This window comes from Halictus rubicundus, unplaced genomic scaffold, assembly GCF_050948215.1.
Source record: "Halictus rubicundus isolate RS-2024b unplaced genomic scaffold, iyHalRubi1_principal scaffold0203, whole genome shotgun sequence".
Lineage (NCBI taxonomy): Eukaryota > Metazoa > Arthropoda > Insecta > Hymenoptera > Halictidae > Halictus > Halictus rubicundus.
In genome coordinates, this window is record NW_027488744.1 from 428,467 (window position 1) to 442,053 (window position 13,587).

Here is a 13,587-nt window from a genome sequence, read left to right on the forward strand (position 1 = left end):
GCCTCTACCCTTTGTTCCCATCGCAGCCCCGACCGTTGGGACGCCGTTAGGACGTCCTAACGAACGGGCTGCTCTGCCTCATCCTTGCCTATTTCGAAAATCCCACTCCTCATCCTGCCGAAACCAACGGCCCGCGTTAGTATAAGTAGACCTGCGTTTCCGAAACGGGCCTCCTTTGACTTCTGCTCGTGATCGACTGATCCTTGCATAGCGCTGATTTATTGTCTTTACGATCGACTGATCGCCGTCTAATACAAGTGTCTGCGGGCTTCGCGTTCACTCCTGTACCGTTACTGTTACCGTTCGTGAATATATCTTTTGTTTTCATTATATACTCTCTCGTTCTTCACACTATCCTCCTTCCTTACATATCTCACTTTTCTTTCCCTACTGCCCCTTTTCTGAGTCCTTCTGACTCAGCACTTGGCTATATTCCGCAACATTTGGTCCTTCGAGCCGGATTCCTTTCCACTTTTCCATCCACGCGCACTTCTCCATCTCTTTTCTTGCATACTTTTCCTTTCTCTTCTTCTCCTTTCTACTCGTCATGGACTCGCTTATCGCCCATCAACACATTCTGTTCGGGCGCATCGCACGAACCGTGGACAATCTCCGGAAGCAGGGCAAAGCGAATATCAACAAGGGGACGATTTTGGCCAAATTGTCTTGTTTGGACCAGGCCTGGGCGCAGTTTCAAGACCGCGACGCTCAAATCATCGCCTCCACTACTGAGGAGAACCGTCAGGTGGACTACTTCACCGAGGACTTCTTCGACCAAACGCAGGATGTGTACTGCAATCAGAAGGGAATTCTGTCCACGATGCTCGAAGACGTCGAGCAGAGTCAGGCACCCTCAACTGCAGGACATCCACCCACGCCAGGGCCCAGACCTCGATCGTCACTGCCACGGATCACACTGCCCACGTTCTCCGGTCAATTTACTGACTGGACGCGATTCCGGGACCTCTTCATGTCCTTGGTCATCGACGACGAGGCCTGGACGGATGCAGAGCGCTTCCACTACCTGTCGGCGAGCCTCACCGGGGAAGCAGCGCAGCTGATTCAACGGATTCCCGTCACTGCCGCCAACTTTGACCAGGCCTGGAAACTGCTAGAGCACCGCTACCAGAATCGACGACTTCTGGTTGCCGCGCAGTTCGACGCATTGTACAACATCAAGCCATGTGTCAATCACAGTGCAACGGAGCTCAAGGGCCTCTTGAACTCCACGTGCAACGCGACGGCGGTCCTGAACAGCCTCGGGGTACCAGTCACCGACGAATCCCACTGGATCGTCCACCATACCATCCGTCGACTGGACAGACACACCTTGAAGGAGTGGGAAAAGTCCCTGGGAAACAGCGTGAATCTCCCCGCCTTCTCGGAACTCCTCGAATTTCTCGAGACGACGACGAGAACTCTCGAGGCTTTCGAGTTCCGTCAGGGGACTCGCACTCCCGCACCATCAAAACCGCCGCCCACGAAGGTCAAGGCGCTACACACCGCCACGGACGCCGCATCGAGGCCTCGGTGCAACCTGTGCCAAGGAGACCACATTTTGTGTTTTTGCAGCGCGTTCCGATCCTTGACCCCTGCAGCCCGTCTCCAAATGGTCACGAGTCGCCGCTGGTGTAAAAACTGCCTCGGTCCGCACACCGTCGGGAACTGTCCGTCGGCAAAGCGGTGCCAACGGTGTGCCCAACCACACCACACGATGCTGCACGAGGCGTCCGACGGATCCAGCAACGCATCGACGGTCGCAACGCTGCACACCACGAAGAGGCTCAACTCCACCTCGGACTCAGGTCCTGTCTTGCTCGCCACCGCCCTGGTCACAGCGACTGCAGGACGCCGGATGGTCACAGCTCGCGCACTGATTGACCCCTGCTCTGAGGTGTCGCTCATCAGCGAAGCACTGGCCCAGACGATGCGACTTCCTCGGACGTCGTGTTCGCGCCTGGTCCTCGGCGCCGGAGGAAAGGCCACAGCAACCTCCCGAGGAAAGGTCAGACTGACCCTGACGTCAACCGTTCCCGGACTCGGACGGTCATGCACGGTGGAGGCACTGGTGCTGCCCAGGCTGACGGCCTACAAGCCCTCTGGTGCCACCCACACTCCGCGCTGGCCCCACATCAACGGCCTGCCGCTCGCAGACCCCAGGGCAACCTCGGCGACACCGATCGAGCTCCTGCTCGGAGCGGATGTGTATCCCCAGATTCTTCTGGAAGGGATACGTCGCGGTGGACAACACGCTCCAGTCGCTCAAGAAACCATCTTCGGGTGGATTCTTTCAGGGCCGACTGCGAGAGGAGGATCACCCTCCCGAATCGTCTCCACTCACACGACCACCACGGACGATCTGGCCGCTCTGGTGCGGCGCTTCTGGGAACAGGAGGAAGTTCCAACGACCACCAGGCACTGGAACGCAGAAGAAGAGGCCTGCGACGAGGGGTTTCGTCAGACCCACTACCGGCAGTCGGACGGACGGTACGTGGTTCGCCTCAGCTTCAAGGACGCAGTCCACGGATTAGGGGAGACGCACAGCGTTGCCCGACGCATCCTGCTGTCCACCGAACGGCGCCTCCAGACCAGTACGACCCTCCGTGACCACTATCACAACTTCATGAGAGAGTACCTGCAGCTCGGCCACATGCAGGAGGTCGCCAGGGAACTCGAGTGTCCCCAAGCGCCGCACTTTTACCTGCCTCATCACGGAGTAATGAAGGGCACGGGCGCCTCCGCAAAATTGAGGGTGGTCTTCAACGGGTCCCGACCATCTTCGACCGGCCGCTCGTTGAATGACCTCCTCTCCGCTGGTCCCAAGTTACAGCGCAACCTCATGGACATCTTACTGAGGTGGAGGCGACACAAGTTCGCTTTCCTTACGGACGTGGAAAAGATGTACCGCCAAATCCAGGTGCATCCCGACGACCGGGACTACCAGCGAGTGCTCTGGAGGGACAACCCGGACCAGAGGATCCAGGTGTTCCACCTCACCACCGTCACATACGGACTGACCTGCGCCCCTTTTCTGGCCATCCGCACCCTGCTGCAGCTTGCGGACGACGAAGAGGAGCAATTCCCACGAGGTGCCGCCATCCTGAGGGAAGCCACCTACGTGGACGACATCCTGTCCGGAGCCGATAGCGAGGACGAGGCCCGACAAACTCAGGAGGAACTCGTCGGAATCTGCAGGGCGGGCGGCTTCACGCTAAAAAAGTGGAGCGCCAACAGCACCGCCCTGACCTCGCACCTGCCCGACGAGGACCTTGCCCTGTCCTCCACGTTACCTTGGCAGCCAGAGCTGGGATGCAGTGCCTTGGGGCTGAAGTGGCACACACAGTCTGACACTCTGACCTTCAGTTTCCAGGGCCCTCCGACGTCTCCACTTCCGACACTATCGAAGCGGTATGTGTTGTCCCAGGTGGCAAAATTGTTCGACCCCCTCGGATGGCTGGCACCCGCGACCATCCGAGGGAAAATATTCCTTCAGCAGCTGTGGCAGCACCGCCTCGACTGGGACGAGCAGCTTCCATCGACCGCAGCTGAAACGTGGAGGAAACTTTCCGCCGACGCGGCCAACCTAACGTCGCTGAGGCTCCCACGATGGCTGGGCACGGAGCCAGCTACGACCACTCAGCAACTCCACGTCTTCGTGGACGCCTCCGAACGAGCCTACGCTGCAGCCGCCTACATCCGGACCAGCAACCCACACCGGACACAGGTCACTCTGGTTGCAGCAAAAACAAAGACAGCGCCGCTCCAGAGCCTGTCTCTCCCACGGCTCGAGCTGTGCGCTGCAGTACTGGGGGCCCGACTGCTATCCCACCTACGCCGCGAGATGGGACTGCAGTTCGACACGAGTCACCTCTGGTCAGACTCCACCGTCACCCTCGCATGGCTACACGGTGAACCGACGCGGTGGCGTACTTTTGTCGCCAACAGGGTGGCTGAATTCCACCGAACTGTACCGGACGTCCGCCTACACCACGTCGGCAGCCAGGACAACCCTGCCGACTGTGCCTCGCGAGGCATTCCCGCCAGCCAGCTCGCGAGTCACCCCCTATGGTGGCACGGACCCGCGTGGCTCACCGAACATCCCACGACGTGGGACACGACCTCGCCCACGCTCGACACCACCGAGGAGGAGCGGGCCCCGACGACGACCAGCTTCCACACCCGGATAGCCGACACGGAGCACGAGTCCCTGCTGCATCGTTACTCATCGCTGACCCGACTTTTGAGGGTCACTGCCTGGTGTCTGCGTTGGACGAGACGTCGACCAGCTCCGTCACCAGGAGACGTCTTCCCGATCCTGCATCCAGAGGAGGTGAGCCAAGCGGAGGCGCTCTGGATCAAGATTGTGCAGGGATCGACCTTCGAACGAGAGCTCTCTGCTCTCAAAAATGGACAGCCTCTTCGACCGTCCAGTGCCCTCCGAGCGACGACCCCGTTCCTCGACAACCAGGGCATTCTACGGGTGGGAGGGAGATTAAAAAACTCCCTGCTCTCCTATGACGAGCAGCACCCCATCATTCTGCCATCAGGATCAAAGTTGACCGAGATGATCGTCGAGCAGCACCACCGACGGACACTGCATGGGGGTGTGCAGTTGACCCTGGCATCCGTCCGCCACCGATTTTGGATACCACAAGGACGCCAAAACGTGAAGAAATGCGTCTCCCGCTGCATCAGATGTCTCCGATGGCGGGCGGCAACCGCCAGCCAATTAATGGGCGACCTACCACTCCACCGGGTCACGCCATCGCGCCCATTCACCCACACAGGCGTGGATTACGCCGGCCCGTTCAAATTAAAAACGGCGCCAGGACGTGGCCACAAATCTATCAAGGGGTATGCGGCCATTTTCGTTTGTTACAGCTCCCGGGCAGTCCATCTCGAAGCTGTGTCGGACTACACCACGGCCGCCTTTCTCGCAGCATTCCGGCGATTCACTGGCCGACGGGGACCATGCGCCTCTGTAACGAGCGACTGCGGCACAAATTTCGTGGGGGCTGACCAGGAACTGCGCCGCATGTTCCGGGCATCGTCCAAGGAAGCAGCTGCCATCGCCGGACAGCTGTCCAAGGAGGGAGTGCGGTGGAAATTCATTCCACCAGGAGCACCTCACTTCGGCGGGCTATGGGAGGCAGCCGTCCGCTCCGTGAAGCACCATCTCCGTCGCGTCATCGGCGACAACGCTCACACGTACGAGGAGCTGGCGACGTTCCTCTGCCAGGTGGAGGCGTGCCTGAATTCGCGTCCACTCCAGGCACTGACGGACGACCCAGAGGACCTGACCCCCCTGACGCCGGGACACTTCCTCGTCGGAGGCCCCCTCCTGGCCACCCCGGAGCCCACGCTGCACGACGTCCCTACCTCGCGGCTCTCCCGGTGGCAACAACTCCAACAGCGGGTGGAACATTTTTGGCGACGTTGGTCCGCAGAATACCTGCACCAAATTCAAACGCGAAGGAAGTGGACAACCACCCAGCCATCCCTGGGCGTCGGGGACCTCGTGCTGGTGAAGTCCGAAGCCACCCCCCCCACGAAGTGGCCGCTCGCACGCATCACCGACGTCCACCCTGGAGCCGACGGCCATGTCCGGGTCATCACCGTTAGAACAGCCACCACTTCGTTCACCCGGCCGGTAACAAAAATAGTCCGACTTCTCCAGACCGGAGAGAACCAGGCATAACCTGCCGTCGCGCCGTCCGTCGACATTCCCCCGCTTCCGCGCTCTGTCCACATTCGGCGATAGCCGAAGGCGGGCGGAATGTTTAAAATCTGCATCGGCGGATTTCTCGTCGCCGTCTTCATTATAAGTCGATTCCCCGAATTAACCGTTTAATCCGGGTATTATTGCCACCGACACCGGCGTCGTGCATGAGCGATCACGCATCGGCGTTTTTGCCCGTCGCCGGTAAACACCGTCTTCCTCGCGCGACAACAGTCAGCTGTTCGAATTTGTAAACACTGGCTCTCGTGCGATGCTCATGCACGCGCCGCGCGGGCCGTTGGTTGTTTTCCAAACTCCGAAATCCACTGCCTCTACCCTTTGTTCCCATCGCAGCCCCGACCGTTGGGACGCCGTTAGGACGTCCTAACGAACGGGCTGCTCTGCCTCATCCTTGCCTATTTCGAAAATCCCACTCCTCATCCTGCCGAAACCAACGGCCCGCGTTAGTATAAGTAGACCTGCGTTTCCGAAACGGGCCTCCTTTGACTTCTGCTCGTGATCGACTGATCCTTGCATAGCGCTGATTTATTGTCTTTACGATCGACTGATCGCCGTCTAATACAAGTGTCTGCGGGCTTCGCGTTCACTCCTGTACCGTTACTGTTACCGTTCGTGAATATATCTTTTGTTTTCATTATATACTCTCTCGTTCTTCACACTATCCTCCTTCCTTACATATCTCACTTTTCTTTCCCTACTGCCCCTTTTCTGAGTCCTTCTGACTCAGCACTTGGCTATATTCCGCAACAAAAATAAAAAATAAATATTCAAATCTTAAAATAATGGAAATAAAACCCTCGAATGGAAAATAAGGTGTAGGGATGCTTAAGAAGAGTTTATTAACAATATATTTATTTATTTATTTTTGCTATGCTTCCTCTCATCAGCGGACACGGACAGCACACCACTCTTGAAGTTTCTCCTTCCTACAAACAAAAAGGGCCTTACATTAGAACGTGATATGGATATGTGTTCTGTTCTCATTGTACAATCGATATATTTCGAAGAAAAAAATTTTTTTTTAATTCTAGGATAATGTATATACTCACTTTGCCATTGCCACTTATGAGATGAAATGTCTTCAATTATAACTATACAGCACAGTGCAGACAGGATCTCGAAGTAAATACAGATGATAGATGATAGGCATCCAACCAAGCCTGTGTTCCTGACTGTTCATGTTCTGTTATTAAGAATATAATATCCTTTTGTTTACCTTTTTTTCTTTTTTGTTTACCTTTTGTTATTGGAATAGATATATTAATGAAAAATTATGTATGTAGACATCTAATTGAAGCTGATTTAATTTAGCTGCTAGCCAAGGATACAGCATTGTATCGGGATAACATTTCATTTCATTAATCAACTCATAATAATACTGTTTTGACATTTGTTCCAAATTACTTTCGGTGGTAATCCTGGTAGTAAAGCATTCTCGGAAAAATAGGTATCTGAAATAATTAAAAATATTTGTGAGTACTATATAAAGTTTAGAGTACTAAAATAATACTATACAATACTGCACGGAAGATATTATTGATTATAACATAAAGTTATTTGTTTTCCATGCGTATCTTATTTCTCTCGTATCTATATATAATAACATTAGAATTTATCATAACACGAGAAATATGTAATGTACGATGTGCAACTTGGAATAAATTATACTGTTTCAAAATGAACCAGCACAGCGATAACCCACTGGGACATTCCCAATATGTTATCGTCTTCTTCATCCGTCGACGATTCGTTGGAAACGTTCATGGCCTCCAATGGCATTCGGTAACATTTTGCCCTAACATCTTCCTGGCTAACATATGTTATTTCAGTGCTCAAAGTATCGCATTTAAAAATTTCTAGTGCTCGAGATAACAAGGCGATATCATAGAATACATCAACTTGTAGAAATCTTTGTACACCTAAGCGAAAAGAATTTTCATGGGGACTAATAGATGAAATTATACAAACTGTGCCATCGTGTAAAATGCAGCAATTATCGCGCTCGTCTGTGCCAAGCAATAAGCTGTGAATTTGAAGTTTGCGGTAAGAAATAGCACCACAACTATTGTGAAACATCATAGATGCCTCAATGGTGGTCGAAGAATCACCACCTCCCTTATTACTGCCATGATGTTCTATCTCTCTCATTCTATTAGAAAATTGTTGAAGGGGTTGTCCTGGCTTTCTGCAATATTTTCTAAAAATGGACATGTTGCTTTCATACGGGAAAGCTGAAAATGAATCTAATGTACCAAAACGTCTGACGTCATCGGCCAAGTGGAGAAGACCGTGGACATTATAAGAATTAAAAGTTGGGCCATAGAACTTTTCACAACGACGAACAAATTGTTGCAAAGCTCCTTCTGCAAACTTTAAATATTTGCTAACAAAAACCTGTGAAACCATTATTCTTATGGCACTGTGCAGAAACAAGAAGTGTAGATATACATTATCCTTCAGTACTCCATAGGTGACAACTGGACCAGTATACAAAAGAAATTGCCGAAATTCTATTGCTTTAAATTTGGAAAATAAATCTATTGATCTAGGACGCCTTGCAAACTCGGATGGACAATATTTATTGATCCTTCTCATTCTCTCTGAGATTGTGAAAATTTGTCGAGAAGATAATTTTGAAAATGGGGAATATTTGCCACACACCCAGGCAGATAACAATTTTTTAATGACACCTAGACATACGAGATGCATATACTCGAATGGCACCTGTGATACCATTCCTATTGGCATCAAAGCTAATGGACTTTGACCATCTTTATGATGATCCTCATCGGAACACCTGGTATATTCTTCATCACTTCGTAAAGGATGTGTAATACCATTGAAAACCTGACGACCTCTTTCCTGTGTACCACAAACTTTGCACTTGGAACAAGGTCGATGAGACATATGGCCTTTGTGATGAAGTATAAAGGCTCGAGCTGGTGCATCAGCAATAAAACACCTTAATACGACTGGAATTTTTTTCTCGTGGAACGTAATGCCTCCATTTGAAATTATCAAGTTTATGTCAGAGACAAATTTTTGAAGATAACTGTTACAATCCTTGGGTTTTTGGGTGCCTTTATAAATCCCTACTACAATGGGTTTACTATTTAAGATGTTTACAATTCTGTCTTGAATAGGCCAAATTTGAATTGTATTGGAATTATCTAAACTACATCCGTCCACCTGAAAATCCAATTGCAACTCTTCAGGAATTACTGAAGAACATTGAGATAACTGTTTAACTATTTTCAACTCTACATCAAAATGAACATACTCTCCTGGTTCTACCACAGAGGTGACCACACTGGTACAAGGTGTGCCAATGAGCGTTCTTATATCTTTCGGCAAACTAGAAAAACACGAATGGGTACGTAGAAGAGATAAGATGTTGTTCCCCTGAGTGTGCGTTAAATTATTGTCCACAAAGCAAGATGCCAAACGATCACGAAATGAGACTTCTGAAACAGTACCAGCGGACTCCCAAACCACATCATCGCATGAAGAGGTAGAAGAGGTAGATCATGCGTGAATGAAGATGTGGTGGGAATATTAAGCAGACTTTCATTATTATTATTACTGACAGGCACGGATAAAGAAGACGTGCTGGGAATGTCCTGCAGATTATCAACATTAGGGGGACTTTGTAATTCATTGTCACGTGAATACTTCCTCAAATTTAAGGTTATTTCGCGCCGAATATTTCGTTTCTGCCTAGGGCTTTTAACCGTACATTCCTCTTTCGACTGTGTTGATTGGATTTTTCCCTGTCCCGACGACTCAAGGGTTATTTATATTAAGACACGGGGGCCGGTTACTACCCCCAATTCCCTACGCGTGTAAATTCGCGAAGTAGATGGATTCGTGCCTCCAGGCACTGGAAAGCGGCGAGGTTTGGACGAGACAAATAAAGCTTGTAGACAAATTACTGGTAAAATTGGCAGTATATTCTTGGAAGAACTATTTTTGTTTTGACGAGCAATCTCTCCGGTATGCTCGGAGATGAGCTATTTGTTTACAGGACGACTCGTGATCTGTCCCGACGTACGGGGCAATAAATTCCTCAACGACGACGCGCTGAATACCGCGTAACGGTAATCCGTACCGAGTTCTCGCAACACGTAAACACGCAATGTACGCCGTGTTACAACGCACGCAGTTCGCTCGCTTTGCCTCTACACCTGGTTCCTTTTTATAAACGATTCTAACGATTTGAATGTGTCTCGCGCCTCACGATATGCGAATTCGTGACCTGTCTAACCAACCGTGCACTCGGCCGCGAATGCGTACGAGTCGTCCGGTTGGAGACACACACTAAAAACCCCTGGCACTCCACGCGACCGAGGAGTTTACTCTTCAGCACGATACGTGGCCTCCGAGCAATCTCCGTATCGGTAGCGGCAGAATGACAAGAATTGTGCACAGTCCGCTCGCTCTAATCCGACCCGTGTGCCTGACGCAGTGACGCTTGGACGACTCGTTTCGACCTCGTAACCGATCGAAGGCGAACCCGTCAGACCACCCAAGTATTTGTCCGAATTCTCGTACAAATAGCCCAAGTGGAGACACACACTAAAAACCCCTGGCACTCCACGCAACTAAGAAGTTTACTCTTCAGCACGATGCGTGGCCTCCGAGCAATCTCCGTGTAAGCAGCGGCAGAATGACAAGGATTGTGCAAGGTTCGGTCGTATCGAATCGACCCGAAGGGAAATTGTGAGTTCGTTCGAACAATCCGTATACGTACGACGCACTGCACGATTGTGGACTTGTCAGACCGTCCATACACTCGTCCGAATCCTCGTACAAGTGGTCTGGATGGAGACGCACACCAAGCCGTAGGTCACGCCACGCTACCAAGGACTACGCTCTTCAGCACGATACGTGGCCTCCGAACGTGTTCCTGATTGATAGCGGCAGAATGATCACGACCATGCAAATCCTACCGAAGCAGTGATGGGCATTTCGAACAAGAACCCCGAAAGTTACGATGACGAAGTGTCCACTCGGTACCACGATTACGACGAAAGATTTATGAATTTTAAATAACCCGTGATAATTACACAGAACACAAACTGCGTCTTAATGGTCGGCAATGCCACAGCGCAGTTTGCACCTGTGACTCCTCGGTTTGAGGCGCGTACGTGTCGAGGATAGAACAGTCGGTTTGCCTGTTCTATCGGGTCGGTTTGACCCCTCGATCGCGTACCGTGTTTCGCCGACGGGACACTTCGCGAGACGCGTGCGGCTGGAACCGCTTCCAGATGTAGAGTGATCTATCTGCGGCACGCATCGACCTCCTTCGATCGGTATCGAGTGGGGATCGATGCGTGCGCATTACGACAAGTGTCGCGATATCTCGCGGTCCTTTTCTCCGTCCGAACTCGCGGGCTACGTCACGGAGCGTTATGGTGGGGTCGACATCGACGTTCGATCTATGGGGTGTATCAATATGTAACCTGTACGGTTACATATTACCCCCTCCCCCACGCTCGAGATTACCAGTGCAGGTACGCAGTTTATATGCATTGGGAATCTCGAACACAACCACGGAGATTCGTAATTCAGTTTTTGTAGCAACGCAGGAACCACGCAAAAAAAAAGAAAAATATAACAAGAATGTAACACAGTAAAAAAAAATATCACAATGTTCTGACCCGAGCGAACTGAAATGTCCCTTTTTCTAATACTAAACGCATCGCAGTCTATACAAAAGAAAAGAAAAAAAATAAAATACATATGGCTCAGTCTTTGTAGCAAAAATAACAAAAAAAAATGTCGTATCGCAGTGTATCCACGGAAACGTCACGATGTTCGACCGCGCCGTGTGTCTCGCCAAACATGTCTTTGGTGAAAACGACGGTAACCGAAAACGTATCAGTTACACTGTTCATTTTGCTAATAATAATTGTAACGCAGTGTTAATAAAAAAGTAGAAAAACGAACAATTCTAACTAATAAATGAAACGCGGATATGTACGCACAGAAGCACGCAAAAGAAAAGAACACAACTCAAAGCAAAGTACAAAACTTAAAGTCCTTAATGATTGCTCCTTTGTTGCGAGAATAAACAATGGCGTATCGCAGTGTTTCAACGGAAATAGCACAACATATTAACGATGCACCGCAGTTTTAAGAAAAGAAGAACAAAAATATACATATATATGCGGCTCTAGCGCGTACGCGTAAAACTAAAACTAAACATTGTCTCTTGTTGGGTAAATAACGAAGAAGAAAAAAAAAAATCTTTTTGCAGCACTGGCGACATAAGGAGAAGAAAGAGAAAAAAAAACAAGAACTCTCGGCAGTCCTAGCGCACGAAATTAGGAGCGTAGAGGAAGGAAAAACAAACCTGGGCTAATTGTTCGGTGGTGCCATACGCCCTTAACTAAACTGTCTTTCTTGATTAACGTAATTATTCCCATTTGATGTTGCACACGGCACCGACTTCACTTTCTCCTTCGCGGAGCACTGGGGTCACTGGTGATTCTCACTCCTCTGTCGCTGGTGACTCCAGTAGCTTCTCTATTGCGCTGTCCGTTAACAGCATCAATCCCAGCGGATCCCTTGGATTCAGCTCCGGTATCTCAACTGTGGGGTCATCTTCCCACACGCACGATTCCCATGACGTGTCAGAATCGTTAGGAGCTTTTGTTTTGCTGGTCTGGTGCGGTTCCTCCGGTATCACCTCCCATGATTGATCTAGGGTGGTTGCCTCCGTGCTCCCGGTCCTGACAGCACCCGGCCTCTCCACCTCCGGTTTTGGGTCTCCCTCGTCCTGCGCTCGACCGCGCCCGAGACTTGCCCATCTCCGGTGTGACGTACCCGGTCCCCCTTGTGGGGTTTGGGTTTGCGCCGGCATTCTTTTTACGTTGGCTTGGGTCGACACTCCGGCCGCATATCGCCGCCTCCGGCAACTCCCGAGTTTCCACGGTCTTGCCACCTTTGTGGTTAAGGTTGGTGGCGGCGGGTCGTGGAGGTGTAAGTCCATCCCGGTCTGTGTGGGCCGACTTATCATGGCCCACGCCGCGTATGCCTGGGTCCCAGCGTCGGCCTTCTTCTGACTTGTTCTTGATGCGTTCATTCTGGTTGTTATTTAGCAAATGTGCTCCGGTCTCGCATGGAGCTGCCTTTTATCTTGGCTGGTTTCGAGCTTCCTCGGAATTCCCCTTTTGGGTCAACTGTGTTTACTTATGGCTGTTGTTGTTGTTGCTGTGGTCTCTCTTTCCAGCTGGTGATAAGGGCGTAGAGATGAGGTGTGGAATGTGCCCCGTATTTCTTTTGTTTGTGGTCTTCCGAGTATATACGTCGATGGCCCCTTTTTGTGGACTACCTCGTATGGACCTTCGTACAGGTGAAAAAATTTAGCAATTTCCCGGTCGGCAGCATTCGACACCGGATTTGTTTTCAGCAGCACTAGCTCGCCCAGTTTGTATTCCTGATGTCTTTTTCCGGCGTTCGCACGCTCACAGCGTAGTCGTGCTTTATTTGACATACGTCGGAACGCGAGCTGCAGCTTAGTATCGTATTGCTCTTCGCCGGTTGCATCGTCTTTCTTGGCGTGTTGAAACCATTTCGACCAGGGTCGCACGGGCTTTTCCTTTAGCAGGAGTTCTGTTGGTGTGTAGCCCGTGCTATCGTGAGCCACTTCGTTGCAACAGGTTTCTATCACGCTTACCCATTGGGCCCATGATGCGTGTGCGTGCGCCGCCAAGGTGCGACATATCCTTCCGATTTCGCGGTTGACCCTCTCGACCGGGTTGCTCTGTGGATGTCGTATTGAGGACAGGACGTGGTGTATTCCCTCCTTCTGTAGTGTTTCCGTCCACTTCTTCGAGGTAAAC

General features: G+C 51.0%; 2 protein-coding genes across 2 annotated transcripts; one reads left to right on the plus strand and one right to left on the minus strand.

Annotated features, from left to right (window-relative positions):
* Positions 1-547: 547 nt before the first annotated feature.
* LOC143363978 (uncharacterized) lies at positions 548-5,698 on the plus strand. The gene has a single exon (XM_076804508.1). It carries the CDS (start codon positions 548-550, stop codon positions 5,696-5,698), a length of 5,151 nt encoding a protein of 1,716 aa, XP_076660623.1.
* Positions 5,699-6,573: 875 nt separating this feature from the next.
* Positions 6,574-8,759, minus strand: LOC143363975 (uncharacterized). The gene is made up of 3 exons (XM_076804504.1): positions 7,069-8,759; positions 6,790-6,912; positions 6,574-6,683 (listed from the first exon to the last, which is right to left on the minus strand). Exon 1 carries the CDS (start codon positions 8,645-8,647, stop codon positions 7,403-7,405), a length of 1,245 nt encoding a protein of 414 aa, XP_076660619.1. The 5' UTR covers positions 8,648-8,759; the 3' UTR covers positions 6,574-6,683; positions 6,790-6,912; positions 7,069-7,402.
* Positions 8,760-13,587: the final 4,828 nt, after the last annotated feature.

Bases quoted from the DNA above. Each gene is read 5' to 3' on its own strand.
- LOC143363978 (XM_076804508.1), top strand. From the start codon at position 548: ATGGACTCGCTTATCGCCCATCAACACATTCTGTTCGGGCGCATCGCA.
- LOC143363975 (XM_076804504.1), bottom strand. From the start codon at position 8,647: ATGTCTCATCGACCTTGTTCCAAGTGCAAAGTTTGTGGTACACAGGAA.